This window comes from Lasioglossum baleicum, chromosome 4, assembly GCF_051020765.1.
Source record: "Lasioglossum baleicum chromosome 4, iyLasBale1, whole genome shotgun sequence".
In the NCBI taxonomy this organism is placed as follows: domain Eukaryota; kingdom Metazoa; phylum Arthropoda; class Insecta; order Hymenoptera; family Halictidae; genus Lasioglossum; species Lasioglossum baleicum.
The window spans coordinates 8,436,241-8,449,275 of NC_134932.1; the positions used below are offsets into that span (position 1 = coordinate 8,436,241).

Here is a 13,035-nt window from a genome sequence, read left to right on the forward strand (position 1 = left end):
TCTCCAAATTCCGGCTTTCCGTCTCATGCTTTCGAAACTTTGGCAACGTGAAAACCGGAGGAACGCGTCGGTGTCGATCAGTCGAGCAGGTAGTTCACACGGACAGAGTAGAGGTACGCTTGAATGTGTAGCGGGCGTGCAATCGAACAGGCACCAACACGGGCAAGCGCAGTCGACACGGATACGACGATACGTCAGGGAGGGGGAAACCAGCGACTCAGGGGAACGGCCCACGGCCCACGAATATCCCATCACTGCTGCGAAGGGCCTAGGCCCTAGGGGGTCTGACGCTCGGCGTGTCTATCCCCACCACTGCCGCTCCTGTAGTCCCAATGTTTAGGTATTGCTGTTGCATTGTGTGTGTGTGATCGCTTTAGCCAATATTTCTCTAGAGCCGAAAATACGTGTGACTCGGTGCACACCCCCTTTTAATTTTCTGACTGCTGAGGATATATAAAGGGGATGGTTGTGCTGCCATTTACAGTAGAACACGTTCTCTTCAGCGAGAGGAAGCACTCGTCCAAGTCTCTCTGCTCTGTTGTTTGAAAGGACTATACTTCCAGGTAAATCATCTAATTTATCTTACCGTTTTCTTAATATTGGGCACCAATCTGAGTCGGCAGCATTAGTATGATTATTTATTTCGAATTCGCTGATCAACAATTGTTGATTGATCCAGTACTTAGTTAATGCGTATTATTCTTAAATATTGATATTAATATTCAAACAATCAAACTTAATCAAACTTAATCATTTCTATAATTTATGGTTCTGGAATGTACATAATAATATAATAGCTTAAAATTCTTGGAGTGTCAGAAAGTTAATTATTATGTATAGACAGCGGATTTTATGTCAGAAATGAATAGGTGTAATTTCAAACATTTAAAACATTATACGAATTTAAACATATCTTTATATCATTCTCAAACTATTAAACATAGTAAGAGGGAAAATAAATTTTTATATCACTCCGGTTTGTTGCAATTCTGGTGGAAAATGTTTATTTTGCATAAAGATCCGCTGTCTAATTATGAATACTACGAAAGTAATAATTCTTTGTTTTATTACGTTGTTTACTGCAACAATTTTGAAAAACTACGCGATTCGTGACTGATTATAAAATAGACATTTATACCCTCAACTATAAGGGCTTGAATAATTACAAAATAATAAATAAATAACAATTTACTAAACTGCGAGAAGTCATATTTGATTGATATTTATATGTATATTTTCCCAATTACAGTTACATTACAACTTTTTATTGGTCGGGACAAATGCAAAAATTCTGTTCATGCTGATTTGCGTTGAAATGATTGCTTCATATTTTACAATGAGAAATAAGTTATGGATTAGAGAATCGTTTAGTTATAATATTGAAAATAAGATGAAAAATATCCGAGAAAGGCGTGTTAATGCGTTTTTGTTGGTTTCAAACATTGTTTAACCCTCTTCACTCGAAAGTATTTTAACTCCAGAATTCAGACATTTCTTTTGACCGTTTGAATTAAATAAGATTTTTCCAATTTGTACATGCAGTGAATCCAAACACTATTTGAACTAGAGATTGTAAAGATTCTGAAAATAACTGATTCACTGTTGTGACATATGTACATCGGTCTTGATTCTTGATCTGTGTAAAAATTTTACATCTGAATTGTGTCACGTCCGGTGGTCCAGCCATTAGTAATAATTGATATAAATAATCATGAATACAAATATTTCTTAATTTTGTTGAACACTTTCTCTAATAATGTTGCGCGGGAAATAAAAAATTAAACCGACTTCGAAAATACGCACTAAAAAGTATAAAATAATTTCCATTTAATTTATGTGAATACACACAAACTTAAATACAATACAATCTTTTCGGAGGCGGCGCAAATATATTATTTAAATATAAATATATTAGTATTCAGAAGAATTGAAGGGGGAACTATACCCTCGATTTGTAACTAGAAAATAACTAGAATCTTACTAGATTTTTGGTCGAAACATGGGTTTGCTTCCCTTAATAAAAGAATGTAAAATTTTTTTTGCACGGGACTCCCACGAAGATCTGGCTTAGAACAAAGGATAGACAAAACTATAAAAGGGACGAAAGGGAGCTCTAAGTTCAGTTCAGTGGAGTGTGTAAGTTGAAAAAACTAGTTAACCCGCTGGGATTAACAATCATCATGAACCGTAACCGTAATTGATATCTTCATAACTTCATATGTTCGTAACTGTTACAATAAATGATGATTGCTAATCTCTTCCGTGTTGTTTGATTCGAGGTGATGATAGAGGAACTTGCAAATGCGTTTTATTGATGTCTTTTATACCTTTTCTCATTCGATTACAATTTTCTTCGAAGAAGTGAAGGCCGATGCGCACGAGTGATCTGATTTTTATTCTCTTCCGGGTATTTAGTTTTGTTCAAGGATGTTATTTCTGCCGTTATACGTTTCTGGTTTATGTCGTTTTTGCTTTTCACATAAACAGTTGTTAGCCATTCGTTGAGTAAATGTAGAAAGACATAGGACAAAATTATTACAGAAAAAAAGTAACAGTATTTTATTAAATAGTGATAGATCTAGAACAAGAACGTTCTTCGTGTGGCACTAATCACTTATGCGGTCATATTCACTGATAGCAATTATCAGCAAGTTTTAAATTAGTTTTAGTGAACACTCATTGTTTAAACATCTTGTCACTAAGATTGCTGCATTTTCGAAGGTTGGTCATTGTCGCATAAGAAATCATCCTCATAAACATAAACATCAAATTGAGTTGTCTGTGAACGCGAAACGTAAGAAACACGGATAAAAATGAAAGATATTTTTCACAATAAGCAAGCAATGTACATATTGAGTAATTTGCATTATATTTGATTTCAATTCCATTGTAAGGTGGAGTGGGGTAAGTGCGCACTAGTTTTTGCAAAGTTCGACTTTAAATTGATGTATTTTCAGTCTGGCGTGTGAAAACTTAACGCTCTTGGTATCAAACTCTTGCCACAGTTATTACTGATGAATTAGTATTATGTAGGATTCTAATTTTGGTTGAAAATTATCATTTTGATAGGATATTGTACAAAGTGTAAACTGGGACTCACATGCCCCGAAAATGGGGCAAGTCCGTCTCTGAGAGTTAAAAATGCTTTCGAACCTTGTTTCAAGTGCTACGGGGCAAGAAAAGAATGATTAACAAGCCTGCTATAAAATGCTTCTTATTGCATTAAATTATATTGTTTAGTTTTATAGTTATCCATTCTTAAACAAACATGTACTTTTATGCTGAAATATGAAAGGGGATACAGTGATATTATATTAAAACAAAGTTTAAAAATGCTTTCGAACCTTGTTTCAAGTGCTACGGGGCAAGAAAAGCATTATTACAATCAAGCCTGCTACAAAATGCTTTTTATTGCACTAAATATATTGTTTAGTTTTATATTAGCGGCCCACTAAAACAATCCTAGCGACTCCCTGATTACGTATCAGGTTCGTCCGTATCCTAACAGCTCCCTGATTTTGCATCGGGTTCGTCTGCGCGTCGCGTAATTCCTAGTGACTCCCCAGTTTCGCATTGGGTTCATTCACGAAGTTTCACCTTCCTAACAGCTCCCTGATTACGCATCAGATTCGTCTGCGTTTGACTCCATTCCTAGATGCTCCCTGATTTCTCGTCAGGATCATCCTCGCTGTCTACATATAATCCTAGCGGCTCCCCAATCTCGCATTCGGTTCGCCGCGTACTTTAACTAACAGTCAGTAAGGCTCATGACTAGATTAACCCAAATTAACTGAAATACCAAAAATGTTTGTGTGATTTATTTTTGCTTAAGTTGTTAATTTAAATTATTCTTGTTTTTTGGGGCCCTGGGCTGCAGCCCGTAAAGCCCATGACTAGATTCGCCGCTGGTCAATATAAAAGAATACATAATAATCACGTTGATTAGCATTGAAATAAATACCATTTAAAATTAAGATTGAATATCTAAATAATAGCTGTCTAAATAAATAATAATAAAATCTCGAAATAAACTGTAATAGTATTTCTAGATCAGAAGACATCATTACATTTGCATTCTAAAATCGAACATTTAGTATGGACCAACTAGGCAGTTCGTAGGGAACGATTCTCGAAATAGGACCATTTCTGTTTCCTTCTCGTCGCAAGATCAATTTTTTGTATAATTATGGAGAAAGCGAGAGAGAAAGTTTTCTATGTATCTCGACATTCAACTTTACCCGGCGCGATTCAAGCGAGCCCACTTCTTCAAAGACCGTCCTCGACTCGACACGTGCGCCATAATTTTCGAACCATCCTGATCGTGTATCAGGAAGAGCTTCAATTCGCGCGATCGCGTTTGATCTGCCTGCGCGTTGATTTAATCGAAACGGAACCATGTTTTAATAAAATGTGTCGTTGATGTACAGTGTTGAAACTTTGTAGAGGTTTATTTCTGCGTACATCTGCGTACATGTGTATTGTGTCAATTGTGTGTGAGTGTATATTATTAACGTTATTATAAATTCCAGAATTTTATGTGTAATAATTATATGTATATCTGTAATTGGGGGGAAAGTGAAGGCATACAGACAAGCTGCACTATTTCGCGATTAACGTCTTCATATTAAGCGGTAGTTGTATAACTTTTTAAACCTTTTACCATCTAGAAGGGATCGTAGTTTGTTATTGTTTTCCGGAAGTGCTTTAACCCGTTGCACTCGGAACTATTGTAACACGAAAACTAAACGTTTCTTCTGATCTAGAATATTTCCATTCTTTTTTCATTTTATGCATATTAAACTGCTGCAGTTTATTCATGCAATACTCAAATGTTTTACAATTATTTTTGTTAACTGTTAACGATTATTTTACATTACTGATGTAGCAATATTTAGCAGTTCCTCTAAGAACTACTAAGGGTTAATGTTAATCGGAATAATTTTTTATCAGCTCATTTATAAACAGAGGTGGCCATTATTTGGCGAAACAGATATTTGAGATACTATTCAATATTTCAGATTTTATTTTGCTTAAAGAAAATAGTATTTTAAATAAGATATACAATTTTGAAAATAAATAATTTTTACTTCAACAATTTGATCCACGAAATAAAATATTTCTATTTTAACAATCAGAAACACGAGATAAAATTGTAATAATTTCTTTTCCACACTGAATAGGGCTAGCTAGTCGAAAGATTTCTTCTGGAGAAAAGGCACTGTTATATCAAATTAACTATGGACACGAAGGATTTCATTGATTTCGGCAAGGCTGCCATCGAGTTCGTAGCAAACTATAACGAGACCATAAGAGATAGGAATGTTCTCCCGGATGTCGAGCCTGGTTACCTCAGTGAATTGTTACCAGAGGAAGCGCCCCAAAAAGCAGAATCGTGGCAGCAAGTGTTGGAAGATGTAGAGAAATATATTATGCCGGGGGTGAGTTATCCTATTAAATAAATTTGCTTGATACAGGAAATATCGAGCAGTCAAAGTGACTAGTGTAAAATAGATTTGTTTAACCCTTGTGTAGCCAACCGGGTACCCATTTACTGCATTTCTCTCAACAATTTGTTAATGTTCCTCTAAAAATATTTAAAAATTTCCCTGAATATCCTACATTCCTCAAATGAATTAAGGGTTGCATTAGGCATAACTTACTCTACTTGTACGTCTACGTTCGATAACTTTCCCTTGTTAGACAATCTTTATTTTTCATGAAGATCCGCAGTCTAAATATAATTTTTGTTTGACGTGGTTGTTGTGTCTTTAGGTAACTCATTGGAATTCGCCGAATTTCCATGCGTTTTATCCAACTGGAAACTCTTATCCGTCGATTGTCGGTGAAATTGTCTCCGCTGGAATCAGTTGTATCGGATTTTCGTGGCTCGCTTCGCCCGCATGCACCGAGCTTGAAGTCATTACGTTGAACTGGCTCGGAAAATTAATAGGATTACCGAAGGAGTTCCTGACCAGCGACGAAGGTCACGGCGGAGGCGTTATACAGGTAGACAATCTCTATTCTAAAACGACAGACGTTTGATGCAGGTTGCAATACTTTAGAGGTGATTTATTAACACTAGAACTACCGCACCAGTCAGAATGACTGGTTTTTCAAATTCTATTTTAAAATTCTTACTTCATGTTACATTTTTTTCCGCAATGATGTGATGACTTACAGCGATAACTAAAGCAGAATACTGACTAGGGCTGTTACTTTTCCGAAGCTTCGACTCTTCGACGATTCGAAGGATTCGGAGGAACGAAGGGAACTTCGAAGTGTACGAAGTTTTCGAGTCGTATCAAGTTGTAACTTATTAAATCTTTAAAATGTAGGAGTGTCTGTAATTGTCTCAAATATAACTTATTGTTGGCAGCGAAATTTCGAAATTCAGAGCTTCGATACTCCGTTTATTTTAATCCTCGAATAATGTACTACTAAGGTTCAGATTTCGAAACTTTGAAAATTCGATTCGCATCACCTTCGAAGTTTCAGAGAGATCGAAACTTCGAAACTTCGATTCTCATCACCTTCGAAGTTTCTGAAATCGAAGCACCGAAATTCTTCGAGCTTCGAAGGAAAGCAACAGCCCTAATACTGACCACTTGATACCATTCAAATTACACATAAAAAATGTTTACTTTGTCAAAATTAAAGAAGATATGCTGGAGATCACTCTTTAGTGAGACACCCTGTATTCCATAGTTAGTAAAATACATTTAACGCTTGTTCAATCATGCTTGTAACACAGACAATAAGTTTACTATGTGTCAGGTTTTTACAACTAACTCTTTTAATTTACAAACGCTATGAACTTTCTTTCCAAAACCCAATACTATTAATAAAAAAGGTTTGAATCAATGCAAGGAGGTATTTACGTACATTGTAAATATTATACAATATATACGATATAATGTAAACATTGTATGAAAGTATTGTGGAATAATACATAAATTGATATATTGACAGCATAATTTTCAGATTGCAACTGCATGTTTTACGTATTAAGAGCAACTGATGACGTTGGTGGCACGTTGTATGACCGTAATTTTTGGTGTAGATTTATTAATCTTGCGAAAGTTATTATCATAATTATTATTTTTTATTAACACATTTACTATGTAACAAAAAATTAATTTAAAAAAAAAAAAAAAATTGGGCTCGTCCGGGATTTGAACCCGGGACCTCTCGCACCCTAAGCGAGAATCATACCCCTAGACCAACGAGCCGCTTCTTATTAGCCTTTCACATTCAAACAAGGATACTTTACAATATCACGGGAAGTTGATTTGTATGTAACATAATTGTATTAAAGTATGACATTTCTTTTGTTAAATCATCGTGCTTCATATAAATGTTATCTAAAATAAACTTTCTGTACTGTCACATGAATAATGCAATAATATTTTCACTAAAGGTAAAATAACTTTTAATTTCGATACATTCTACGCGTAAATAAATGTTTCATTTTTATATCATAATATAATAATCACGCATATATGTATATATAATTATAACCATTTGTACTAATAATATATTAACTAAATTCCTCATCTTTATAAATAAATACTAAATAATTTGTTTTGATAATCATTTTTAAAATGAAATGTTACAAAGGTGTGCGGTTGAAATGAATAACTAAAACGACATTATTACGAAATGCTAAACAATTTTTATAGTAATATCATATCAAAATTACAGTTAAAGTATTAATATTCTGTATGGGTAATAAATTTTAACCTGCAAGCATATATACAATTGTAATAATTATTTTTCTTTTCTTTATTTAGGGTTCAGCAAGTGAGGTTACCTTTTTATGTCTGTTAGCAGCGAAGGAAGAAACGATACGTCGCACGAAACAGCTTCATCCAGAATGGGACGAAAACTTTATCACATCTAAATTAATTTCATACACGTCTGGTAATTATTTCACGTTCATTAATACATTGATTTTACATTACCACTTCCTAACGAATAAGTTTAGGGCATAAGTATGTTAGTACTTTTATGTAGAGCACAACAAATTGCATCGATTGGTGCAGCCAAAAATGTAGGTTTCCATTTTTAAAAAAAGTGCAGTTGCATTTTTTTGATGCACCGATGCACAAAAGTGCATAAAATTAGTTGCGTAGTATGCACCGTCTGATGCCATTCAACTTTTTCTAATAACATTTTCCTCTATTCGCGACCGTTTAGGAGGTACAGCCTGTTCCAGTTGCGTGGGACAGCCTGTACACATATAGAAAGTTCTTGAAGTTGAAAATTGAATTTCTTTCAAAATATCATTTCACAAAATGAATGGTGATACAGGAAAACGGTGTTCGGATTCCGATTGGTTATTGGAACACAAAAACAAGTTACTTGTTAGACAATATATGTAGTAGCGTAATCGTTCTTCATTTGTACTTCATAGATCAGTCGAATTCGTCAGTGGAGAAGGCAGGACTATTAGCGATGGTGACTATGCGACTTTTGCCGACCGACGAAAAATGTTCTTTCCGAGGCGAAACATTATCGAAAGCCATTAAAGAGGACTTGGAGAAAGGCCTGATACCGTTTTATGTGGTAACCACTTTGGGCACCACTGGCACGTGTGCTTTCGATAATCTTGATGAATTGGGTCCCATATGCAACGAACACAACATTTGGCTTCACGTCGATGCTGCTTATGCAGGTTATTAATTTTTTTGCATATTTTTCATTTACTGTCCAAGTATTTCAGTATTTCCACAAACGTTTAAAGATGGTAAAGTTTCCAGTTTTTCACGATTTTCGGCTTCTAATTGCAATAAATCTAAGGATTCTTTTAATATCTGTCCTGTTCTTTTAATATGCGCTATATAATTGTAAATAAAGACATACGATTAATTTGCACATGACATTAACTTAATTTTCACATATGAAGCTGGCAGGGAACTTGTTCAAATTATTGTTAAAATAATTCAATTTATCACAACTATGTAATTTCCTGATTTGCGTATTGTTTTCACAGGCGCCGCATTTGTTTGTCCTGAATATCGACATTTAATGTCCGGCGTTCAATACGTTGACTCTTTCAATATGAATCCTCATAAGTGGCTGCTTGTAAATTTCGATTGTTCCACGCTTTGGTAAGTATGCATTAATTTTCACGCAAAAATACAGTAATGCCTTTGTTATATAAATTGAGAGAGAAATAAATGTTGAAAATATGAGAATATGAAGATAATCAGAATATGTTTCGACTTCATTTGTTATGCATTGCACATAATCAACAAACAACATGTATTCTGCATTTTTCACTCGTAAAAATCATTTAACTTTCCCCAAACAATTTTAGTTAGGGGTTATTTAAATTTTTTTAATGCTGTAAATTATGTAATTTGCTTTTTTTATTGTGTATTTTTCAAGTTAGCTCTATAAATGGAAATACGTTTACTCCAAAACAATTTGATATCCAAATAGAGCTACAGAGAACCGCAATTTATTTAACGAAGGTTGTATTTATTTCTAAACGAAATTGATTTTATGTGATCTATAATTTTTAATTTCTTTTCAAGGGTGAAGGACTCTAGACGGTTAATCGAAGCATTTAGCGTGGATAGAATTTATTTAGAGCACGATAAACAAGGACTAGCTCCAGACTATAGAGTAAGTTATTTATTTGAACTAGGTGTTGCTAATCACAAAATAATATTGACACTCTTTTCGAAGGATCATAGCTTTTTAATATTGGACCATAAAACTTGGATTGTTTCCTTGAGAAGTTAGAACAATTAGTTCACTACATGACGTGAAAAAATGTTGTCTGTATTACAGAGAAAATACTAAAAGTTGTTGTTTACAACTATTTTATGTGTTCTTTATGATTTTATGTCTACATTGAAAATTTAAAAAATAACTTTTGTACATCTGTACCAATTGTATATATCCTGAAAGTTTCATCAAATTGCAATTTCAATTTTTTCAAAGTATTTTGTGCACGTCATGTAGTAAACTAATTGTTCTAATTTCTCAAAAAACAATCTAACTAAGTCTTATGGTCCAATATTAAAAAGCAATGGTTCTTTAAAAAGTGTATCAATATTATTTTGATTCACTGTAGACAATAAAATTATGTGGCAAGTTTTAAAATTTTAAAATACAATTTTTCTTAGAATTGGCAAGTTCCTTTGGGTCGTCGTTTCCGCGCCTTGAAACTGTGGTTCGTCCTGCGACTTTACGGTGTTGAAGGTCTACAGAAACACATTAGACATGCAATAAAATTGGCTCAAGTGTTTGAACAATATGTCAAATCTGACGATCGATTTGAAATTGTAGTCGAGAGGTCTCTGGGTTTAATTTGTTTCAGACTAAAGGTAAATATAAGCAAACACAGAGAGAGAGTGAGAAAATCTATTCTACAGTAAAGCTTTGATATAAGAAAACGGAAACCGTAGGATGTACGAAAAACGATTACCCCCTCTATTTTGGGGCATACCCCGCGAGGGGTCAAGAAGATCGAGCTGCCTCAGTCGACGAGCAGTGTAAAGTGTAAACATACTAATCCAATTACAAAACATCTTTATTTTTCATTATTTTTTGACGAGACACTCGCCAACTTATTTTTGGCATTTTTCTGATTTTCACCGGTACGCTATCTTTTGTTGCGCCTTCGGCCGCTCGGTGCGTGTTTACATGCTGTCCTTTTCTATGCTCGGCGCGGTCGACGCGGCCACAAAAAAATAGTATCCGGTCGCGATCTATGTCACAGGACAGAACCGAGAGTCGGCTTTTAGATTGGGTCTTTACTGTAGTGCGCCTATCACAGTGTCTTTAGACGCGCGCTGTCCTTCTCTACGCTCCGCGCGGTCGATGAGGTCACAAAGAAATAGTAGCACCACACGATTTAAGGAACACAGCACGGACCCGAGATTTCCTTAGATCAAAGCTTTACTGTACCATTAGTTCCGACTTCTATTAATGAACGGCAGAACATTCAAGTATCTAATATCTTTTGAAAGCCCGCCTATAATGCTTTTAATTCCAATCGTCCTTTAAATTTTAGGGTGATGACAAATTGACCAAGGATTTGCTCAGTCGTTTGACAGCGGAGAAGAAAATTTATGTGATACCGGCAACATTTCACCAAAAGTTGATCATTCGTTTCGTAGTGTGCAGCAGGTGGAGTCGAGAAGACGACCTGACTTTTGCGTGGAACGAGATCACGAAACATGCGACGGACATTTTGCGGTCGCAAATTCCGCCCCTGCAAGAGGAACCGTTGATTTCGTTCACGAAATCTGCGACTGAAATTGCAACAACGATAGAACGCATGAATTTGGAAACGAAGACACAAAAAATATCGTAGAATTCATTTCACACTTAACAACTACATGGGCGTTTATGAAAATGTCTATTTCTAATGACTATTTTGCAACAACCGATACGAAATATAATAATTGTCATTGTAGTTTGTAATTTTCTGCAACATGTTTATTTTCACGATAAAGATACGTAGATTTCGTACCGAAAAGAACGAAATTTTGTGTAATGTAACTTCAATATGCACACTGTAATATAATAAGGAAATAATCTTACAGGGTACAATATTTAAAATTAATTCTAACTTTATACTTTCAAAATATTATACTTTCATTATTGCAGTTTTAAGCGAATATTTATATATGTTTCTTGTACATAAGAGAACGTGTAAAATATAATTAGAATAAAAATATGTAAAGATTAAAAAACTATTCTTTTCAATAGGTTTACGAAATGAATATCTATAAATTTTACAATTTTATCCAGTTTTCTCATAAAAACAGATTATATTCATCTGAAGAACTTCAAACTTAACTAATTCTTTACCATTCCGATCAAGAAGAATTGATCTATTGTTACATGTTTTTATTGAAACAAATTTCTTATTTTGCAATTCGTGATTTATAAAGGGCGGAGCACTTCACTGCGGAGCATTTCAATTACTGCATAAATAATGGTTTTAGTGGAAAATGTTTTTGGTAAAAGTGAATGGTTCTGTGGGAGACGTTATTTGACATGATTAGTTCTGATGAAGCGTAGAGGACATATGAAGGTCAACTTAATTTTCCAAAATTTAATCATATATATATTTTTTGTTAGGTTGGTCTATCCAGCCCATAATTCTGTTAAAAAAATTATCGAATAGAACAGTTCAAATATGTACTAAACTAATGATTTCTTGATATTAACAAGTTATAATATTTTTAAAAAATAGGATCATGGACTGGATCGACCAACCCAATAAAAAATATATGATTTCATTAAAAAAAACAAACTTGACCAATGTTTTCTACGCACCCCCATACAATAAAGCTAGTCAAACAACGTCCCACACGAAACTATTCCAATGGTAATTATCGATAGTAATTATTTACAAAGAAGCACTGGTAGCAATAGTTTTTCCGAATATCTCGAAAACTAAGAGGGGGTCGATTGAATTTTTATTTATAAAATGTTTTTATTTCACACTTTTTAGTGGAACGAGCAAAATTTTCAAAATTTGTTTTCAAGGGACCAATTGCCTCACGTTTAAGAATATTTCGATTTTTAACCCTTTCACTACCACGGACGAGATATCTCGCGCCCCGATACTTCCCGATAAACGCTTTTCTCGATAGAAAAAGATAATAAAGATAATAAATAAATAATAACCTATGTAACCTAAATTCATACACCACATCGAAGAGTGCAATGCACTCAAACTACAAAAAATAATGGCCAAATCAAGGTACAAATGACATGAAATGCACAAACTTACCTCCATGAGTCCACGCGATTGTTCTGCTTCGCTTCCGATCACACGTGATTAGAATCGAGGCGATTTCAGTCGACCATGGTCGACCACGAATCGACCCGTCTGTGGCTCTCCATTCATTCGCATTGGAAGTCAAGTGGAGGGGAGAGTCGCATGCGACTGGAATCGCGTCGACCGAATCGACGATCGACCCGTGCATAGACGTCCTAAATCGTGTTTCAATGACCATGGTCAAAGAAGTTGCCGTAGTCGGCTATGACACATCATCGGAACAACAA

At 34.7% G+C, this 13,035-nt stretch overlaps 1 protein-coding gene and 1 non-coding gene across 5 annotated transcripts; one reads left to right on the forward strand and one right to left on the reverse strand.

The window, feature by feature from the left end:
• Positions 1–491: 491 nt before the first annotated feature.
• LOC143207851 (aromatic-L-amino-acid decarboxylase) lies at positions 492–11,666 on the forward strand. Of its 4 annotated transcripts, none has more exons than XM_076421701.1 (9): positions 492–563; positions 5,181–5,438; positions 5,773–6,006; positions 7,791–7,920; positions 8,414–8,674; positions 8,993–9,110; positions 9,540–9,630; positions 10,137–10,337; positions 11,027–11,666. In XM_076421701.1, the coding sequence occupies exons 2-9, from the start codon at positions 5,238–5,240 to the stop codon at positions 11,327–11,329; spliced, it is 1,539 nt and encodes a 512-aa protein (XP_076277816.1). In that variant the 5' UTR covers positions 492–563; positions 5,181–5,237; the 3' UTR covers positions 11,330–11,666. The 4 variants fall into 4 exon arrangements, with proteins under 4 accessions (XP_076277816.1, XP_076277817.1, XP_076277814.1 ...); XM_076421699.1 differs by lacking the exon at positions 492–563 and adding an exon at positions 4,244–4,493; XM_076421700.1 differs by lacking the exon at positions 492–563 and adding an exon at positions 4,493–4,631.
• Trnap-agg (transfer RNA proline (anticodon AGG)) lies at positions 7,158–7,229 on the reverse strand. Its single transcript has one exon. It is a non-coding gene; the product is annotated as a tRNA-Pro (tRNA).
• Positions 11,667–13,035: the final 1,369 nt, after the last annotated feature.

What these genes read in the sequence shown, in the direction of transcription:
- LOC143207851 (XM_076421701.1), top strand. Translation starts at nt 5,238, where the DNA reads ATGGACACGAAGGATTTCATTGATTTCGGCAAGGCTGCCATCGAGTTC. An exon ending in ACGGCGGAGGCGTTATACAG is followed by an intron (nt 6,007 to 7,790) that starts GTAGACAATCTC and finishes TTCTTTATTTAG; the next exon opens with GGTTCAGCAAGTGAGGTTAC. An exon ending in GACTAGCTCCAGACTATAGA is followed by an intron (nt 9,631 to 10,136) that starts GTAAGTTATTTA and finishes AATTTTTCTTAG; the next exon opens with AATTGGCAAGTTCCTTTGGG.